Source organism: Micromys minutus (assembly GCF_963924665.1).
Source record: "Micromys minutus genome assembly, chromosome: X".
Taxonomy (NCBI): Eukaryota; Metazoa; Chordata; class Mammalia; order Rodentia; family Muridae; genus Micromys; species Micromys minutus.
In genome coordinates, this window is record NC_137970.1 from 10,437,850 (window position 1) to 10,454,608 (window position 16,759).

The 16,759-nt window shown below is 34.4% G+C and overlaps 1 protein-coding gene across 3 annotated transcripts in view; it reads right to left on the minus strand.

Moving 5' to 3' along the window:
- USP9X (ubiquitin specific peptidase 9 X-linked) overlaps positions 1–16,759 on the minus strand; it is a 103,000-nt gene that overhangs the window by 48,249 nt on the left and 37,992 nt on the right. For 2 of the 3 annotated variants that reach the window (XM_080910606.1, XM_080910605.1), the window contains exons 10-16: positions 15,911–16,063; positions 15,114–15,218; positions 13,112–13,318; positions 12,279–12,415; positions 10,414–10,562; positions 2,462–2,549; positions 746–1,088 (exon numbers count right to left, since the gene is read on the minus strand). In XM_080910606.1, coding sequence (XP_080766732.1) covers positions 746–1,088; positions 2,462–2,549; positions 10,414–10,562; positions 12,279–12,415; positions 13,112–13,318; positions 15,114–15,218; positions 15,911–16,063 — 1,182 coding nt within the window. The remainder of the gene's footprint in view (positions 1–745; positions 1,089–2,461; positions 2,550–10,413; positions 10,563–12,278; positions 12,416–13,111; positions 13,319–15,113; positions 15,219–15,910; positions 16,064–16,759) is intronic. The other variant, XM_080910607.1, reaches the window with a different exon arrangement.

Genomic DNA, 16,759 nt, shown 5'->3' on the forward strand with positions numbered 1-16,759 from the left:
TGTTTAGATGAAATGTGTCAAGGCTGATCCCTGTAAAACGGTTTGGAGAAGCGAAGATTAAGAAACCTGGAGACAATGGACAAAAATATACAGGCTTCCTCTATTCAATGATGTTTACATTTTACATTATCATGTAAACTTTGATTGTTGCTATTATTATTTTTGGAAGTCAGGCTGGCCTAGACCTCTACTTTTCAACTATGTGCCACCCACTCATTTTGTGTGAAGTGAAAATTTGGATTTATAGAAGAGTTTGTAACATTAAAATATGTGCTGAAGATTGAACCTGGGGCTTAATCCACACTTAAGTATGCACTGCTGTTCAAGTCCTTTCACTGCTTATAAAACAGACACCCTAAAACTCTAAGATTTACTTATTTGAAAAGTGTTAAGTACTCAAATACCACATGAAACACCTTGGTATATGTATATGATTTGCAAACATCTAAAACTAAAGTTAAAAATAGAAACAGCTATATATAACCAACCTAAGTTTTAAAGGTAGAAATATAAAATACCATAAGGGACACTTCAGCCTTCAACAGATCAACATTATACTTTTCTAGATTTAAAAGAATGTTAAACAATGCTAGTAAGGAACACACAAACACAAGATAACAATACATCTCAGACTCCTGAGACACACATCAGAGAACACATTTATAATTTATTTATGCTACATTTTTGTAGCTACTTATTCATACAATATCAGGAACAATGTTGACAGAGCTCTTTATTGACTTACCCTCCAAAGATAGTCTAATCCTATCAATTCCAAATCATCCATCATATAGGCTCTTCTTTTTGCTACTAGTTTTCCTTCTCGACAATTCACAGCTTTGAAGAATCTCTCAAAACATTTCATCCCATTTTCAGTTAATAGGGAAGGATCAAGCTGAAGCACATTACTTTCAAAGAAGTCCTTATTGATATCAGGATCTAAGTCTGGTTCATCTCCCATTAATTTGGAATACCACTTAAAACAGGCTTCACGGTCACAAAGATAAACTGCATTCTCTGCTAAGCACTTCCATATTTGTTTTGCCTGAGGAGCACACAGCCACAGCTGGCCATCCTTCAATAAAAATCTTAGAAAAACACAAAAAATTAATTTATTTGAAATTCACTATGAAATGCAACCTACCTGTTTATGTATGAAATAATAACTATACCACAATTATATATATTGAACTTGTTTCTCAGTTTTTATTTCCAAGACATCCAGGGCTACACAGAGAAAGACTGTCTTGAAAATAAAAAACAAACTAAAAGGAAGCAAAAAAAAAAAAAAACTCATTTGTCTCACACTGGTTACTCTAAAACATCTGACTCTTGTTGATTAAATAGAAGGTAAAATATAAAGTGTATATTAGCACAGGCTAAAATAAAAGAGGTATTAAAATAAGGTCCTTTTGCCTCTGGTTGAGCTGCTATTATCCACAGATAAGTATTAACATAACCAGCGTGGGGTGTAATACTTCTTCAATTTCAAACTTCAATATGACAAAGGGGCTTGCACCATTTTCTAGTTCTAGTAAGCCGAAAGGATACAAAACAGGTCATCAATAACTATGACTCACTAAGGCAACAATTAGCAAGGTGAGGAGACAGGTCCTTCTACTTAAGTGGTCGATTAAACAAATGCCAATATGTATTCTTAAAAGAGGGGAGAGGTTTTCTCAAGTTAAAATCATTATATACTCCTATTTTCTCCCCAAAAGAGCTCAATAGAATTAAATCAACAATGAATGGGGAAAACACAAAAATACTCTCCAGGACCTATATCAGAACAACAAATGAAATCAATTTTCAGAAGTACTGACACTTAGCACTTGTCTGACTTCTTAAGATATACCCCTTGTTATAGACCTTTGAGCACAAGGGACTTTTCAAATCTTCAAAGGCATAATCACTAGCAGCTGATATCATGGGGGGAATCTTTGAAGATTCCAATGTGGTTTAATGAAATATATGCATCCTTCTTAGAGACAACATTATTAATAACCCAATTTCAAACTGTCTTTGATAGCCACTGTAGAACAATGTATTACAGGACTCAGACTGCTTTGGTCCAAAATAATTTTTCTCTCAATTTCTTAGTCTCAATGGTACTAATGATAGTATGGTTCTCCATCTAGTTTGTATCGATGTATAAAAATTTGTCCTCTCCTAAGGGAGGGGGATGGGGTGAAGAACTCTGGGAGGGAAGACTGAGAGAAGTCAGTATTTGGAATGTAAATAAAAAATTTAAAATATTGTCCTCTATAAGTAAACATTTCCAGCATAAACAAATGAGAAGTCTACCCTACATTTTAAAAAATGGGATGAATGTTACAATCCACTTACTAATCTTAAAGCATTCAGCAACAAAGGAATCTGTGGCAAAGGGAAAAAAATCAATAAAGATAGCATAGTCAGTATATGCCTTGTCAGAAGGCAATACTAATTATATCAAACAAACCTGAGAAAGTTAAGCCGTTCTTGGACTTCTTGAACATGACTATATCTACTTCCCACTCTCACAGTTTGTGGGTCATAATCTTCATGGTCTGCAAATTAAGAAAAATAAAAAGAGGCATTATATATATGAATCATCATACCACTGCTGATTTCAACCAAGTAACTTGTCAGTTAAAAAAAAAAATCATTGATCTTCTATCATTATATAAGGCAAGTGCAAATCTACTAATAATTGGTACATTGATAATTGGTGCTTTCCAACCCATCTAATATCCTAATAAAATATGCATTCCTCTTATACAACCCAAAGGAAATGGTCTATTAAATGTGTTACCAAAATTCTTTAAAACAACCCTTTTCCTCCTTCATATACTCAGGATATAAATTTTGGGCAAGGGCTGGAGAAATGGCTCAGTGGTTAAGAGCACTGACTGCTCTTCCAGAGGTTCTGAGTTCAAGTCCCAGCAACCACATGGTGGCTCAAAACCATTTGCAATGGGATCTGATGCCCTCTTCTGGTGTGTCTGAAGATACTACAGTGTACTTACATACATAAAATAAATATATTTTTAAAAAAATTTTGGGCAAAAGTATTAGAGAAATGATGCTATCTCCTCCTAGTATTAACAATCACAAGACAGATCATGTCACTTTATGGCAATCCTCACAATGATCTTTGATTACATAGTTGAAGTGATTTTCACCAGGCTTCTTCAATGTCAAGATGCTATTTTTGCCCCACTAGTTTTAGCAACCTGCCTTACTCTATTCTGTGTTCAATTATTAACCCTTTGGACATAGGGCTTTGAAATAGTCCAATGAAACCCAAATAATAATCAAGAAAAGTCAAAAAATAAGACACTAGCTTTGTAATATATATGGGAAGTGGTAGTGTACACCTTTAGTCTCAGCAATGAGGAGGTAGAGGCAGGCAGATCTTTTTGAGTCTGAGTCCAGTTCTCTGTATAATAGAGTTCCAGGTCAGGCATAGATATATAGAAAGATTCTATCTCAAAAACAAAAAACCAAACAAATAAAAGCTGATAATTTTACTGTAAATAGTCTCAACAATTCTTTTGTTTGCTAGCAAATAAGGAACACAACCACTGACTTGTATTGTGTATGCAGCAGGCATCCCATGGAGAAAATATATACGATCAATTTAGGAATCTTAAAAAATTGGTTGGCAGATAACCAACACAAAAATCAGTTCTCATTTTAACTATCAAGTTCTGAGAGCCATTTTAGATTTCATTATGAAAAATTAAGTGGGGTTGGAGAATTGGTTCAGTGGGTAAGACTATTTGTTGCTCTTGCAGGAGATGGGTTCATTTCCCAGCAAAACAGAGTGGCTCAAACTGTAACTCCACTTCCAGGAGATCGGATGTCCTCTTCTGACAGCTTCATCCAACAGACATGTATATGGTAAACATATACATACCAGTAAAACACTCATTCACATAAAATAGAATCAAAATCACTTAAATTCATGTTAATAAACTTGCTTTTTCCAGGCAAGGTTTCTGTGTAGCTCTAGCTGTCCTGGACTCCTTGTGTAACAGAAATTTGCCCACCTCTGCCTCCTGAGTGCGGAGATGAAAGGTTATGTGTTCCCACCTCAAGCAAATAAAATACATTTTAATCATCATCAACATCATCAATTTAAAGACTTCAGGTTTTTAAGAGAGTTGTATAATTACCAGTCTTGTAGTATACTACATTTCTCATCTTAAGAGATTGTACCTCAGCATGTAAAACAATGAAAATAGACCCTTTCCTATCTCCTTGTACAAAGCTCAAGTGCAAGTGGCAAAGATCTCCACATTAAACCAGGTACACTAAAAGTATTAGATGAGAAAGCAGGGAAAACCTTAGAACTCATAGGTACAGGAGAAAATTTCCTGAACAGAACACCAATGGCTTGTGCTCTAAGACCAAGGATTGAGAAATGGGACTTAATGAGATTGCAAAGTTTCTGTAAGGCTAAGAACACTGTCAAGAAAACAAAACAGCAGCCAACAGGTTGGGGAAAGATCTTTACCAACCCCACATCTGATAGAGGTCTAATATCCAATATATACAAAGAACTCAAGAAGACAGACGCCAGACAATCAAACAATCCTATTAAAAATGGGGTACAGAGCTAAACAAAAAATTCTCAATTGAGGAATATAGAATGGCTGAGAAGCATCTAAGGAAGTGCTTGACATCCTTAGCCATCAGGGAAATGCAAATCAAAACAACCCTGAGATTCCACCACACACCAGTCAGATTGGCCAAGATCCAAAACTCAGATGACAGCAGATGCTGGCGAGGCTGCGGAGAAAGAGGAACACTTCACTGTTGGTGGGGTTGCAAGCTAATACAACCACTCTGGAAATCAGTCTGGCGATACCTCAGAAAATTGGATATAGTACTACCTGAAGACCCAGCTATTCCACTGCTGGGCATATACCCCAGAGACACTTTAATACACAACAAAGATATTTGCACCACAATGTTCATAGCAGCCCTATTTATAATAGCCAGAAGCTGGAAAGAACCCAGATGTCCTTCAGCAGATGAATGGATACAAAAATTGTGGTATATTTACACAATGGAGTACTACTCATTAGAAACAATGACTTTATGAAATTCATAGGAAAAATGGATGCATCTAGAGAATATCATCCTGAGTGAGGTAACCCAGTCACAGAAGAACAGACATAATATGCATCACTGATAATTGGATACTAGCACCAGAAAGCTCTTGAATACCCAAGAAACCACTCACAGTTCATATGAAACTCAAGAAAAACAAAGGCCAAAAAGTAAAAGCCTCAGTCCTTCTGAGGAAAAAAAAAATAAGTATATAGCACCCTCTCAGAATGTAGTACTCCTGGGCCTTAAATCATTAATAATCCAAGAGCTAAGAATATAGCCCTGTGGCAATTTTTAGTATTCAAAAATCTATACACACCAAGAAAACTGACTATTTCCATGTTACATTCTGTTCTACATGTACTTTATGCTTATGGTAACTACTAGATTTCAATGCATACTATCAAACTTCTAAAAGAATTAAGTGCTGACAAAAATATATTCATAGTGTTATGCCAAAAGGCCTTTAAAAATCTGTACGTCTCTTTTTAAAAAAATAAAGTTGAAAGAAAATAAAAGATTGTACAAATCTTTTTTGTTTCCTCCATACACAACCCAGAGTATTATCTGAGGCATTTCATATACATGTAATTATGTGAGTGCTTGTCAACAGTTCCCAGCAGGGTTCCACTACCAGCTTCCCTCTTTGCATTCACAGCTATCCAAATGACTGATAAGTCAAAATGACTGGGTATAGCCTGACCACAAGGCCTCAGGAGGGCAGGCCCAGGCCTTGAGGGCACCAGAGTCTCTGCAGGGGCTGGTGTAGACGCTGGGGTCTGGCCCGGAGCTGCAGGCATAGTTACAGCAGGATCACGGGTGCCAGTGGCAGAACTGGCAATGGGTGGGATTGGGGCTGAAACTGGGCTGAGGTGATGCCGCTGGGGCTGCTGCTGTGACAGAAGAGACACTAGTTTTTATTAGTTTGCTTCCAGTTTACTTGAGTATGAACCATACTATGGTAAATTCTGTTTAATATTTAGAAGAACTGCCAATCTAATAGTAAATAAGCTCACAAAGAGTAAAGATCCAATTTCTTAGCAGTTTAAGCAATACCAAGTATTGTCCTATATCACAATATACTCTTTCTTACAGTGGTTTTGGCTCACATTTTTAAAATTAACACTATTGAGCATTTTTAAAGTTCTTACTAGCTACCTACCTATAGTTTCTCTGTAGAAATTTCAACCTGTTCCATAGCCAGCTCTGAGTGAGTGATGTAGCATAATACACTTACACAGCAGTTTTGAGTCTTTGTGAGACTGGGATCAAAGAAGAGCTCATTTTGTCTTCTAGGTGGAAATGGTTTGCTGTACCATTTAACTTGGAAGCAGTTAAGAGGGAGCTACAACCCTTTTAGATGTTCTTCACCCATCTCTTTTTAGATAATTAACTTCGCATGGAATGTTCTGGTTTCTTCAAATATAACCGACTGCATAAACTGTGTCCCTATGGCTTCTCTCTATCCTTTGGGCAGAATGTCTTGTGTCACTAGACAGGAATCAGAGGCAGGACAGTACCCAGCTTTTTTCCAAGAATGATATCTCTGACTTATCAATATGTGCAGGGGTGAAAATAGAGCCATTAATTTCCACTGGTACAGACCACTGGAGCCAGCTGTGGCAGAATAATTAGGGCCCTAATGCCTGCTTATAATGTTTGGAGTTAAGCTTCAACTCACATAGATACCAGTAGGCAGAATAATGAAGTTACATCTGCCTATTTAAGAAGGCATCTGTAACAAAGGACTAAGGCTAGCAGCTTGCTGTGCAAGAAGCCAAGTGCATTCCTAGACTAGGACCTGTGAGGAGGGGATTACTCATTAGTCAAACTAGTCCAGAATAGTTTCTTCATAGTGAATGAACAAGTTGTGGCTCAACTGCTAGTTCTGAGATTTAGATCTTATTTGTTATACTTCCTTATAACAATTTCTAGACACTTTAAAATTATTTTTGTATTTTTATCCAGTTAAATGTTTGTTTTGTCGAAGTCTACTGAGTCTTTTCCTTTATATGAGTTTGTATTTTATTTATTCAATGTATATAGTTATTTTTATTTTGTTCTAGTTTTGGCCAATAAACACTGAATCCTTCATTCTTTCAACATAAACTTGATTCTTTGATCACTTTCACACTTTTCCATTTAAGAAGTTCTTGCTCCAGGCCCCAAAACAGCCATTTCTCCAGATAGGTAGTAGGTAGAAATGCTAACAAAGTTGTTAATACTGTATTTTTTAAACCAATATAAACTTTGTACTTCAAGTCTGAAAACAAGAAAAGGTGATGAGGTAAATCACATTTCTATTTAAGTGTTGAGGTCCTTACCAGTGAACTAAAGCTTCAGTGACAACTGAAAGGTAGTTTACACTTTGCTGTCTGTACAGAAAAACTCCAGAAAGATTGGTTGGTAAAGCACCAGCACATGAAAGAACTAGTAGTCACAACACATAGGCAAATATTGGGGAAATTTTTAGTAGTTCATCTTCCTTTATTTAAGAAAGTTAATATAGAAGATAGTGCTGGGTATAGTGGTGCATGCCTTTAGTTCCAGTACTTGGGAAGCAGAAGCAAGCAGATTTCAGTGAGATCAAGGGCAATCTTGTATACAATTTCAAGACAGCCTGAATTATACAGTAAGATCTTCCTTTCTCCAGAGGAGGAGAAGATGGAAAAGTTGTGAAGAACAACATGGACCAAAACAAAACAAGACATAAACAACTCAAACATAGAAGTTGAAATCTTCTAAACATTTGACTGATACATAGTCTCACCCAAGCTGAAGGTGCTCATGGAACAAAACATATACTTACTGCTGATGCAATGGTTACTTGTAATTCAGATTATCAGTTAACTGTGGAAGTCTGATGTTATAAATAACATTCACGAAACACCTTCACTATGCATAAGCAACAAATTCTGTAATTTACTTGCACAATTGCAAACTCAAAAATTGGGCAGACATTACTATCACAGAAGTAATTTAATATGAATTCAATACAAATTTAGTAGCTTTAAAAATTAACCTCTTGCCTATATTGAAATACCTAGATTAGTGTTCACTAAAACCACACTATTATAGTGAAATAGTATACAGACTGATTTTTAGACATAAAGGTGTGTGGTATCAATGAATTCAGAGGAAAATATTTTAAAAATTCAGTACTTGCTATGTGCCAGATATTGTTTTAGCATAAGTAACTTAGTCATGGTCATAAAAAATACTATTGTTTGAGTCAGTCATATATCAGACTTGGATAATGTATGTGCAGACTTACATTTATTCACACACACAGAAATAGACAATATAAGAAAAGGGAAAAAAGGCAGTAGCCATCTTCCAGTTAACTCACCAAATGAAGAATACAAAGGGATATGTACTTTAAGCCTTTTTAGGAAACATGGAGTTGTTCCTTTGGCCATATACATGTGAATCTACAAGAAGGGTGATATTATTGTAGACATCAAGGGAATGGGCACTGTTCAGAAAGGAATGCCCCATAAGTGTTAGCATGAAGAAAAAAAAAAAAAAACTGGAAGAGGCTATAGTGTGGAAGAGGCTATAACATGCTGTGGGCATCATTATAAACAAGCAAGATAAGGGCGAGACTCTGGCTAAGAGGATCACTGTGTTCGGATTGAGCACATCAAGCACTCAAAGAGCAGAGACAGCTTCCTGAAGAGGGAGAAAAAACAGAAGAAAAGGAAGGCAAGGAGAAGGGCACCTGGGTTCAGCTGAAGCACCAGCCTGTGCCACCCAGAGAAATGCACTTTGTGAGGACTAAAGGAAAGGAGCCTGAACTGCTGGACCCTGTTCCCTATGAATTCATGGCCTAATGTACAAAGAGAAATTTAACAACCCGGTCTGCCAAGTGTCTTCCTTAAAAGAGAGTCTGAATACCCAAGTAACAACTCACAGACCTTATGAAGCTCAAAAAGAAGGAAGGCCAGAATGTGGACACCTCAGTCCTTCTTAGAAAAAGAGAACAGAAAAGAAAAAAAGAAAAAGGAAAAAAATCATGTATTCATCATATATGTTACAAATTTTGTGAGCTATATTTTATAAAATAAATGATTTTTTAAAAGTCTAATATTTTAAGCAAACTTATTCAGAAAATAAATTTAATGACTGCTTAAAAGAAGAAAAAAAGAAAAAAAAAAGGAAAAAAAGCCTTGAAAAATGCAAGCATTCTTGTGACTGCAAAACTAAGATAAGGCAGTAATTCATGTAGAATTTGACTCAAATGGAATAGAAAACCTTAGTAAGGTTGAACTAAAAATAAACTACACAAGTACCACCTCCTAAATACCCAAAAGCATAGTCCTTAATTTTTGACAATAAAATATAGCCTGTATGACACTTACCTTGGGGCAAGGTACTGTGTCTGTACTGATAATTAAAATCTCCAAGAGATCATAGAAAAAGTCTGATAAATTAAGTTTCAATGTTTGAGTGTCTACATGCAGAGTTTTTGACCGTTCTATCTCTCCGATTTTGGTTTTCTTTGGTATAGAACACATACCACGTGGTTGTATACCTATATAACGTTCAATGTTCTACCATGGTGATGAGAAACGATTTGAGTTATCTGAATTTTTAGTGTTAAAAACAAAAGTTTGGTGATTTATAAGTAAAAAATAAAATAAAATTTTTATGAATTTAATTCAATGTCAAGTTCATTCTACTGAAATAATGTTACAAATCTTATTTTTAATATACTCATTGCAAATCCTTTAACATGGCAAATGAATAAATAGTATGTGTAGAAATCATGTATAATTCAGCTTCTAGCACTGAAACTGCATAAAGTTCTCAATGGCTGTAGGGGCAAACCAGAACATCAGGAGATGGCTTTTCTTTTGGGAATGCTGGACTATAAATATGACATAAGACAGAGTGTGTACTAAGAAGCACACTAGTACACAGATTTTGACATGCTGTTTAGAAGTCAAATATTTTGATATAAGGCTTCACATATGGAAGACACTGAACTTACAGAAGTATATGAAAAATTTTCGTAAAAGGTGATGCAGTAAAACAAATCAGGCACATATCTTAGAAAGTCAGAAGAAATTCCTGAGCGCCAAGTAGAGGCAAAACAGAAACCAAATTTAACTGAGAAAGGCAAATACTGAGTAAAAAGTATTGAACATTGTATATATGTAAGATGTGACAATATATATGGATGTACAAAGTAAGAATTCATAAAACCAACTGGTTTTAGTTCTTTAAAATAAAACTGTCACTCCTAAGATAATTTATAGAAAACAGCAATTACTGTTACTTCCCACAGTTCAGTTACCCTATAATACATACCTCTGCCATACAGTCTCATGCTTTCCATGTAAGTTGCAAGGTTTTCTGCTACCAAAGTAACTAGGGCATGATTGTGCTGAAGTTGATTGATTAAGTCATGGCGATAAAATACATGGGGACTTCTCTGAGTTTGACTGAAACGAGAAGAACTTAACAATATAATTAGGCAATTAAACTCTTGTAATCAAGCGTTTATTAAACTAAATTACTAGCTACTAATTAACAACTCAAAGCCAGCTTTACTCATTTGCTTCCTTAATGACATTAAGCAACTTAAAATAAATTAGTGTTAAAAAATAAAAATTGTTTTACTTGAGACTCAAGAATCAGTTTGTGTCTATTCTTACAATATGGCAGTAGCAAAGCATTTTTAAAATACATATTTTTTTTTGAAAATTACAAGAATCCAAACTTCTTTGTACAACTGGTATTGCAATTGCTGGTCAGTGGTTTTTTTACTTTATTATTACTATTACTATTATTATTACAGATGGCTTAGCAGAAAAAGGCACTTGCTGCCAGCTTGAAAACCGAGTTTGATCCCCATTATCCTTGTTTGGAAGGTGAGAACCTGTTGTCCTCTGATTGCCATACAAAAATGAATTCCTACTCTCCACACCCCCCCAAAATAAAAAATGTAGTAAAATTTTAAAAACTATTAGCTGTTTAAGTTACACCCTGGGAACATTTGGTTTGCAGCTCAGTTGGTCTTGTCAAAAGAAAAATACTTAATTCCTTTTCAGTTTGTTTTGTCACAAAACAAATTTCATAGTCAACTTTCGTAAGTAGTACTACCATTCTAATATAGAGAAGGTTTTTAATTTCTGAGAGACTGAATACCATGTCTACCTTCTTCAAGTTAATAGATTTCAGAAAGAACAAGTGGCACATATACCCTGGGCCAAACATACTCAAGATAGATCACTTTGACAACCATGTTTTTTCCCCATCTGCATCTATTACACAAGGAGACCATGATTAGAGACTACTCCCAAGATTGTATGATTGCATTGTTCACTCTTCATTTGTGAATATTAGTTCTACTACACTCAGCTTTCTTTCACTTCACATAATTTTTCCTTTCTATGTCAACAATTTTAACTCAATCCCAGAAAAAAAGGACAATTTGTATTTATAAACAGATTTTGGAACCTTAAGATAGTACATTTATTTTATCCGTTAATTCACTTTTTTTTCAAAATATTAATTTTTTTACATGTTCAAGTGTCTGTGCACCATGTATGTGCAGTGTCTGAGGCAAGGAGAGGGCATGGGATCCCCTGAAAATTGATTTCAAAGAGTTGTGAGCTGAAATTCAGTCCTCTGGAAAACTACCCAGTATTCTTAAGCACTGTACCATCCCTTCAGCACCTGATTTTTTTGTGTATTTATTTTTTGTTTTTGTTTTCTGTTTGCTTGAGATAGAGTTTCACTCTGTAGTCTTAGCTGGCCTAGAACTCACTGTGTAAACCATGCTGGCTTGGAAACCACATTAATCCATCTACCTCTGATTGCTAAGTGCTTATTTATATTAAGGGTGTATACCACCATGTCTGGCCTAACGTAGTATACTTAAGAAATGATATTCAAAAATTCAGTGTTATACCATGCTATCTACTATCATTTAAATCTCCATACAATTTAAACTTCTAAATTAACTTTAAAAATTAAAATCAATCTTTTTTAAAACTACCATGAAACAGATAAGATCACTTTGAATTTAATACTGATCACTTAATCATGGCTTACTTTCCTCATCAATGAAGCAATTCAATAAAACAAAGTTAATTTAAAATTTTCTTTTGCCAACTGAAATTAACAAACCATAAATAAAATATTTAAATTATCTAGTTTTAAAATCTTACCTCAAATTTTGAGGTGCTTCACCAAACAAACTACAAATTTCTCTAATTTGTTTTAGTGCAGGGATGACCCATTTGTCATTTGTGCGAAGTTCTTCTATGAAGCGGTCTATCCACTGGATCTTTTGTGTGTCCCGGTCCTTAAACAATTTCAGTGTTTTATATAGATCAATACTCAGGAGAATTCTATCTCATCTAAGTCATAGTATTTAAAGATAAATGTATATTATAATGAAATTGAGCTAAATTCCAATAATCCATGGAATTAAAAACTCAGTTTTTCTTATAAGATGAACATGATGAATACTGCACTTTAAGAGTTTTTTTTTAAAGGTGTTCTAGGTATGTCATATCTTCACATTTACCACCAAACTCGAAAAATTAAAACACTAAAATTTATCACATTCATTTAGTAAAGTTTGACTTAAGAGATTCTATCACATCACAGAATCATGCATTAACATGCAACATCCTAATGTTATGATCTACTACCTAGAAATTTCTAATTGTTCTTAATCTTTTATGAGCAAACTTTTATCTACAAAGTTCCTAACTCAGCTTTAACATTTTATGATCTATTTGATTCCTTTGCCATACCTTTGACAACACCATCACTAAATGACTTATTGTTTGTACTTCCTTCCATAAAGACTCAGATGGCTGTTAAAACATTATTGTAGAGACTGCAGAAAGGCAGACTTACATGAACATCAATTCTTGAAATCATTAAAAAGATAATGCTAGAATAACCTAAAATTACCCTGTACTTTAGCCATCTTACCTAGTACTGTAGGAGCATAAAAGTCATACAACCAAGCCAAGCAACAACTCCTTACCTGGGAGCAACTATAGTCTAGTATTTTGATGTGAGCACTGAGTGCCAAGTCCATAATATCTACAGGTACATCATCGCTGTGCGCTAGATTCCACAGAAGGTTCAACACTTTATGTGCCATCACACCATCTTTATCATCTTCTGCAAGACGACGAATCAGCTCAAGGAGCTTTTCACGTTGTTTTTTACTTGCATTTGTCCAACTGGCCTAGAAAGACATTGAAATGACATGAAGACCCTTGTTTTGCTTTCTCATTTTTAGGGTTTTATGGTAGTGTGTTAGCTCTCTCCAGTCTGAGGCCAACCAGGTCTATACAGCGAGTTCCAAGCAGCTAGATACTCCCCAATTTTTAAAAAAACTGCTTGTTATTTAGCAAGCTCTTGATAAGAATTTATTAATCCAAAGGGGGAATAAATTAAGGAATTATCTAAAGATTATCCTGGGAGTAAGAAGACACAAAGGATATGATAATTGTTTTATTTCTTTTCTTCTTTCAAGTCTGTCATTGACCATTTATCAGCACTATTTCAGAAGTCTCCTCAGCATTAAGGATGAATGACTAACTTTAGGGCATTCACAATAACTGCTGCTTACGTTATTTCTAAAATTTCATCATCACATTTCAAAAGATGAGTAAAATATATACAGAAAATTTATCTTCTCATATGTAAAATGTGTAAGATATATTTAAAAATGCAGAAAACAGTCATTTAATAATTTGTTCCCTTCAAAGCAATAAAAATTTTCAACAAGACATCCGATTTATAACTGACACATTAATGAAAATTCAGACTTTTAGGCTTTGTACCTAGTGACTGACTTAATATGCTTGGGGTAGAAGTCATTTTTTCCCTACTGTGAAATATACATTGAAGATGTAAACTGGTTTTATTATAAAAGTACCTGCTGTAGAGCTCTATGTAACCATTAACTACATTAAAATTCATATGTGGTGAAAAATTCCTAGGAGTCATCTGGGGACTATTTCTGAAATTTATGTTAATTTAATCAAGGTACAGAAATTACTACATAGTTTTAGTCCTTTTTTTCGGTATACTGCCAATGAAATTCATCCATGTTGCTAATTCACTCCAGCTTGCATATTCCCATTCCCATTACATGAACATCCCTTATATAACCTCTCTACAGAGCCATTTGAAAGTTTTTTACAAACCACTTCAGTTAATGTGTTTTTGGACATGCAAGCTGGTACATATATCCAAGAATTTTTTGGTGTTTGGGATTGAATGGGGGTCTTGTTATACCAGTGTTCTACTGTTGAGCTATACTGATATTCCCAGAATATTATATTTCATCAGAAACACCACATAACCTTCCAAAGTGTTACAGCAACTTATGTTCCCAGTCAGAATCACTATTTTGAATAGTAATACTTGCTGGCTAATGATGTAATGCCAATAGTTAAAAGGCCTTCTCTTTGTAAACATAATGTCATGCTCTTAATTCATAAATTCACTAATCAATTAACCATGCACTGAATCTCAGCAACTAGTGAGAAAGACTATTAACACTATATAAAAGTACTTGACAGAACCAATGTGAGTATGACTGTATGGTCTGGCACTGCCTTGTAAACTGCTACATTTTTCTATTAAGTTAGGCTTTACCCAAGTATATATCCCCAGAACACCATTGTATTAATATTTCTTTTATTGCCATCTCTTATGTTTCTCACAATCTTCCTTTCCTACTTTTCTAAACGTCAATCTCTTCTCCAAAATAGACTGGAAAAATTCAAAACAGTAACCTGAATTTTGAACAAGAGTCTTTATTAGGGCTCTTAGCACTATCATGAAAATGAAAATCAAGTTCTTAGAAAGAAAACACTGGAAAAGTCTTTCAAACAAGATAAAGTCCTTTCATATCAGAAGCTGTCTTATGAGCTTTTGAGGTATTTGTGGATTAAGAATAACTTGAAGTTTTAATGACTCAATTCTATCTAAAAATAAAATAGTAATAACTTTGCTGTGTTAATAATTACCTTAAAGCAATCAAAAAGATGATCGAGTTGTTCAGGAGAAAAATCCCATGCCAATTTGGCCAGTAGATCATGTACATTCTTCACAATGGCTTCATGTTTCCCTGCCTTATTCATAAAAACAAAGATCACATAGCACACATAGCACACTAGACTGTGAACAAGAGAACCATTACCTATACTGATTCCTAATGACCAACAGGAAATTATCATCATTTCCATTTAACTGCCACATAAAATTCTTAACTATTGATTCTTTAGTTCTGAAATCTGACAATTTCACTTCTGCATATACACAGTTAATATATACTTTAGGAAATATACAATTTTTAATTAGTTTATTGAATATACTAATACTTTAATACCACAAATAAGGCACATTATTTTTCCCAAAATTGAAGTAGTAAATACTAAAAAGCAAAGCTATTTTCTGTATTTCTATAAAGTAAAAAACAAAAACAACAAAAAAAACCCCAAAAAACCAAAGCTTTGTAAATTAGAAGTCTTTTGGAATTGAGTGATTTAACTACACTGAGTCATATGTATCCCTAGCCCTTATTTTCTGAGTTAGAAATTTGCACTTTGTATACTAAGCTACCTTCTAATACATAAATCTCCCACTTGTACACTTTCTATGTACTGAGATTGCAGATATACACAAACACTCAATTTCCCTTATTTTTTGACTCTTTAAATTTTGCCAAACATGAACTGTTGAGTAATCAAGCATTCCTGACAACTTCAGGAAGTTTCTAGAAGAATTTCTTCCAGAAGCATTTAAGAGGTTTCAAGAGCCATACCTGTGCTGCCCAGATATTATCAAGATCTTGCAAGGTCAGAGCCTTTTCTTTTATGACAAAGCGAAGAATCTTTTCTAGTTTCTCTACATATTGTGGTTGATGAAGACTATCTCGTAAAACAATGGATAAAATATTGTTCTGCTGTATCCATTCCTAAAAATAATATAAAAACCAGGTTTCAAAACAAAATAAAACACGAAGACTTTTTAAAAGTACTAAAATATAATTTAACGAATACATAGAACTCCATAAGCATGTACACAAAATAATATGCAAGAATGCATTGTATTCATAAAAATTACTCTAAAAAATTTGCAGTAATCTCTTATCTTTTACCCCTAAAATGGCATCTTGCTATGTAGCATAAGCTAGTCTTAAGCTTGTGATGTTCATGACTCCACATCTATCCAAAGCGCTGGGATTGAAGCTGGAAACTACCATGCCTGACGAAGTAATTTATTGGTGAATATCTCCATAAATTATAAAAACTGAAATCATCAAAAAGGTATTATACACTCCAGCATTTAACTCATAATATTATTTAAATGCATCACTTAAGGTTTAAGTAGAATGGGCACACACAAATATCTTCGGTATTTGGTTCCTTAAACTAATTCTGCCCCAGAATGATTTTGGTATTAGATTAAAAGACTATGTTTATTAACTGACTGACATGTACTGGATGCTATTGTTGTTTGCATCTTTGAAATCTAAGTAAGAGATACATTTTCTTGGCACAGTAAACGGTGTGCAGATATTGGCACAGGAATCTGAATCAAGTCTTCATACTTCCATTGTTTCTGTAATACTGTGCTAGACTAAGCCAGCGTGACTGCCATTTACCTAACT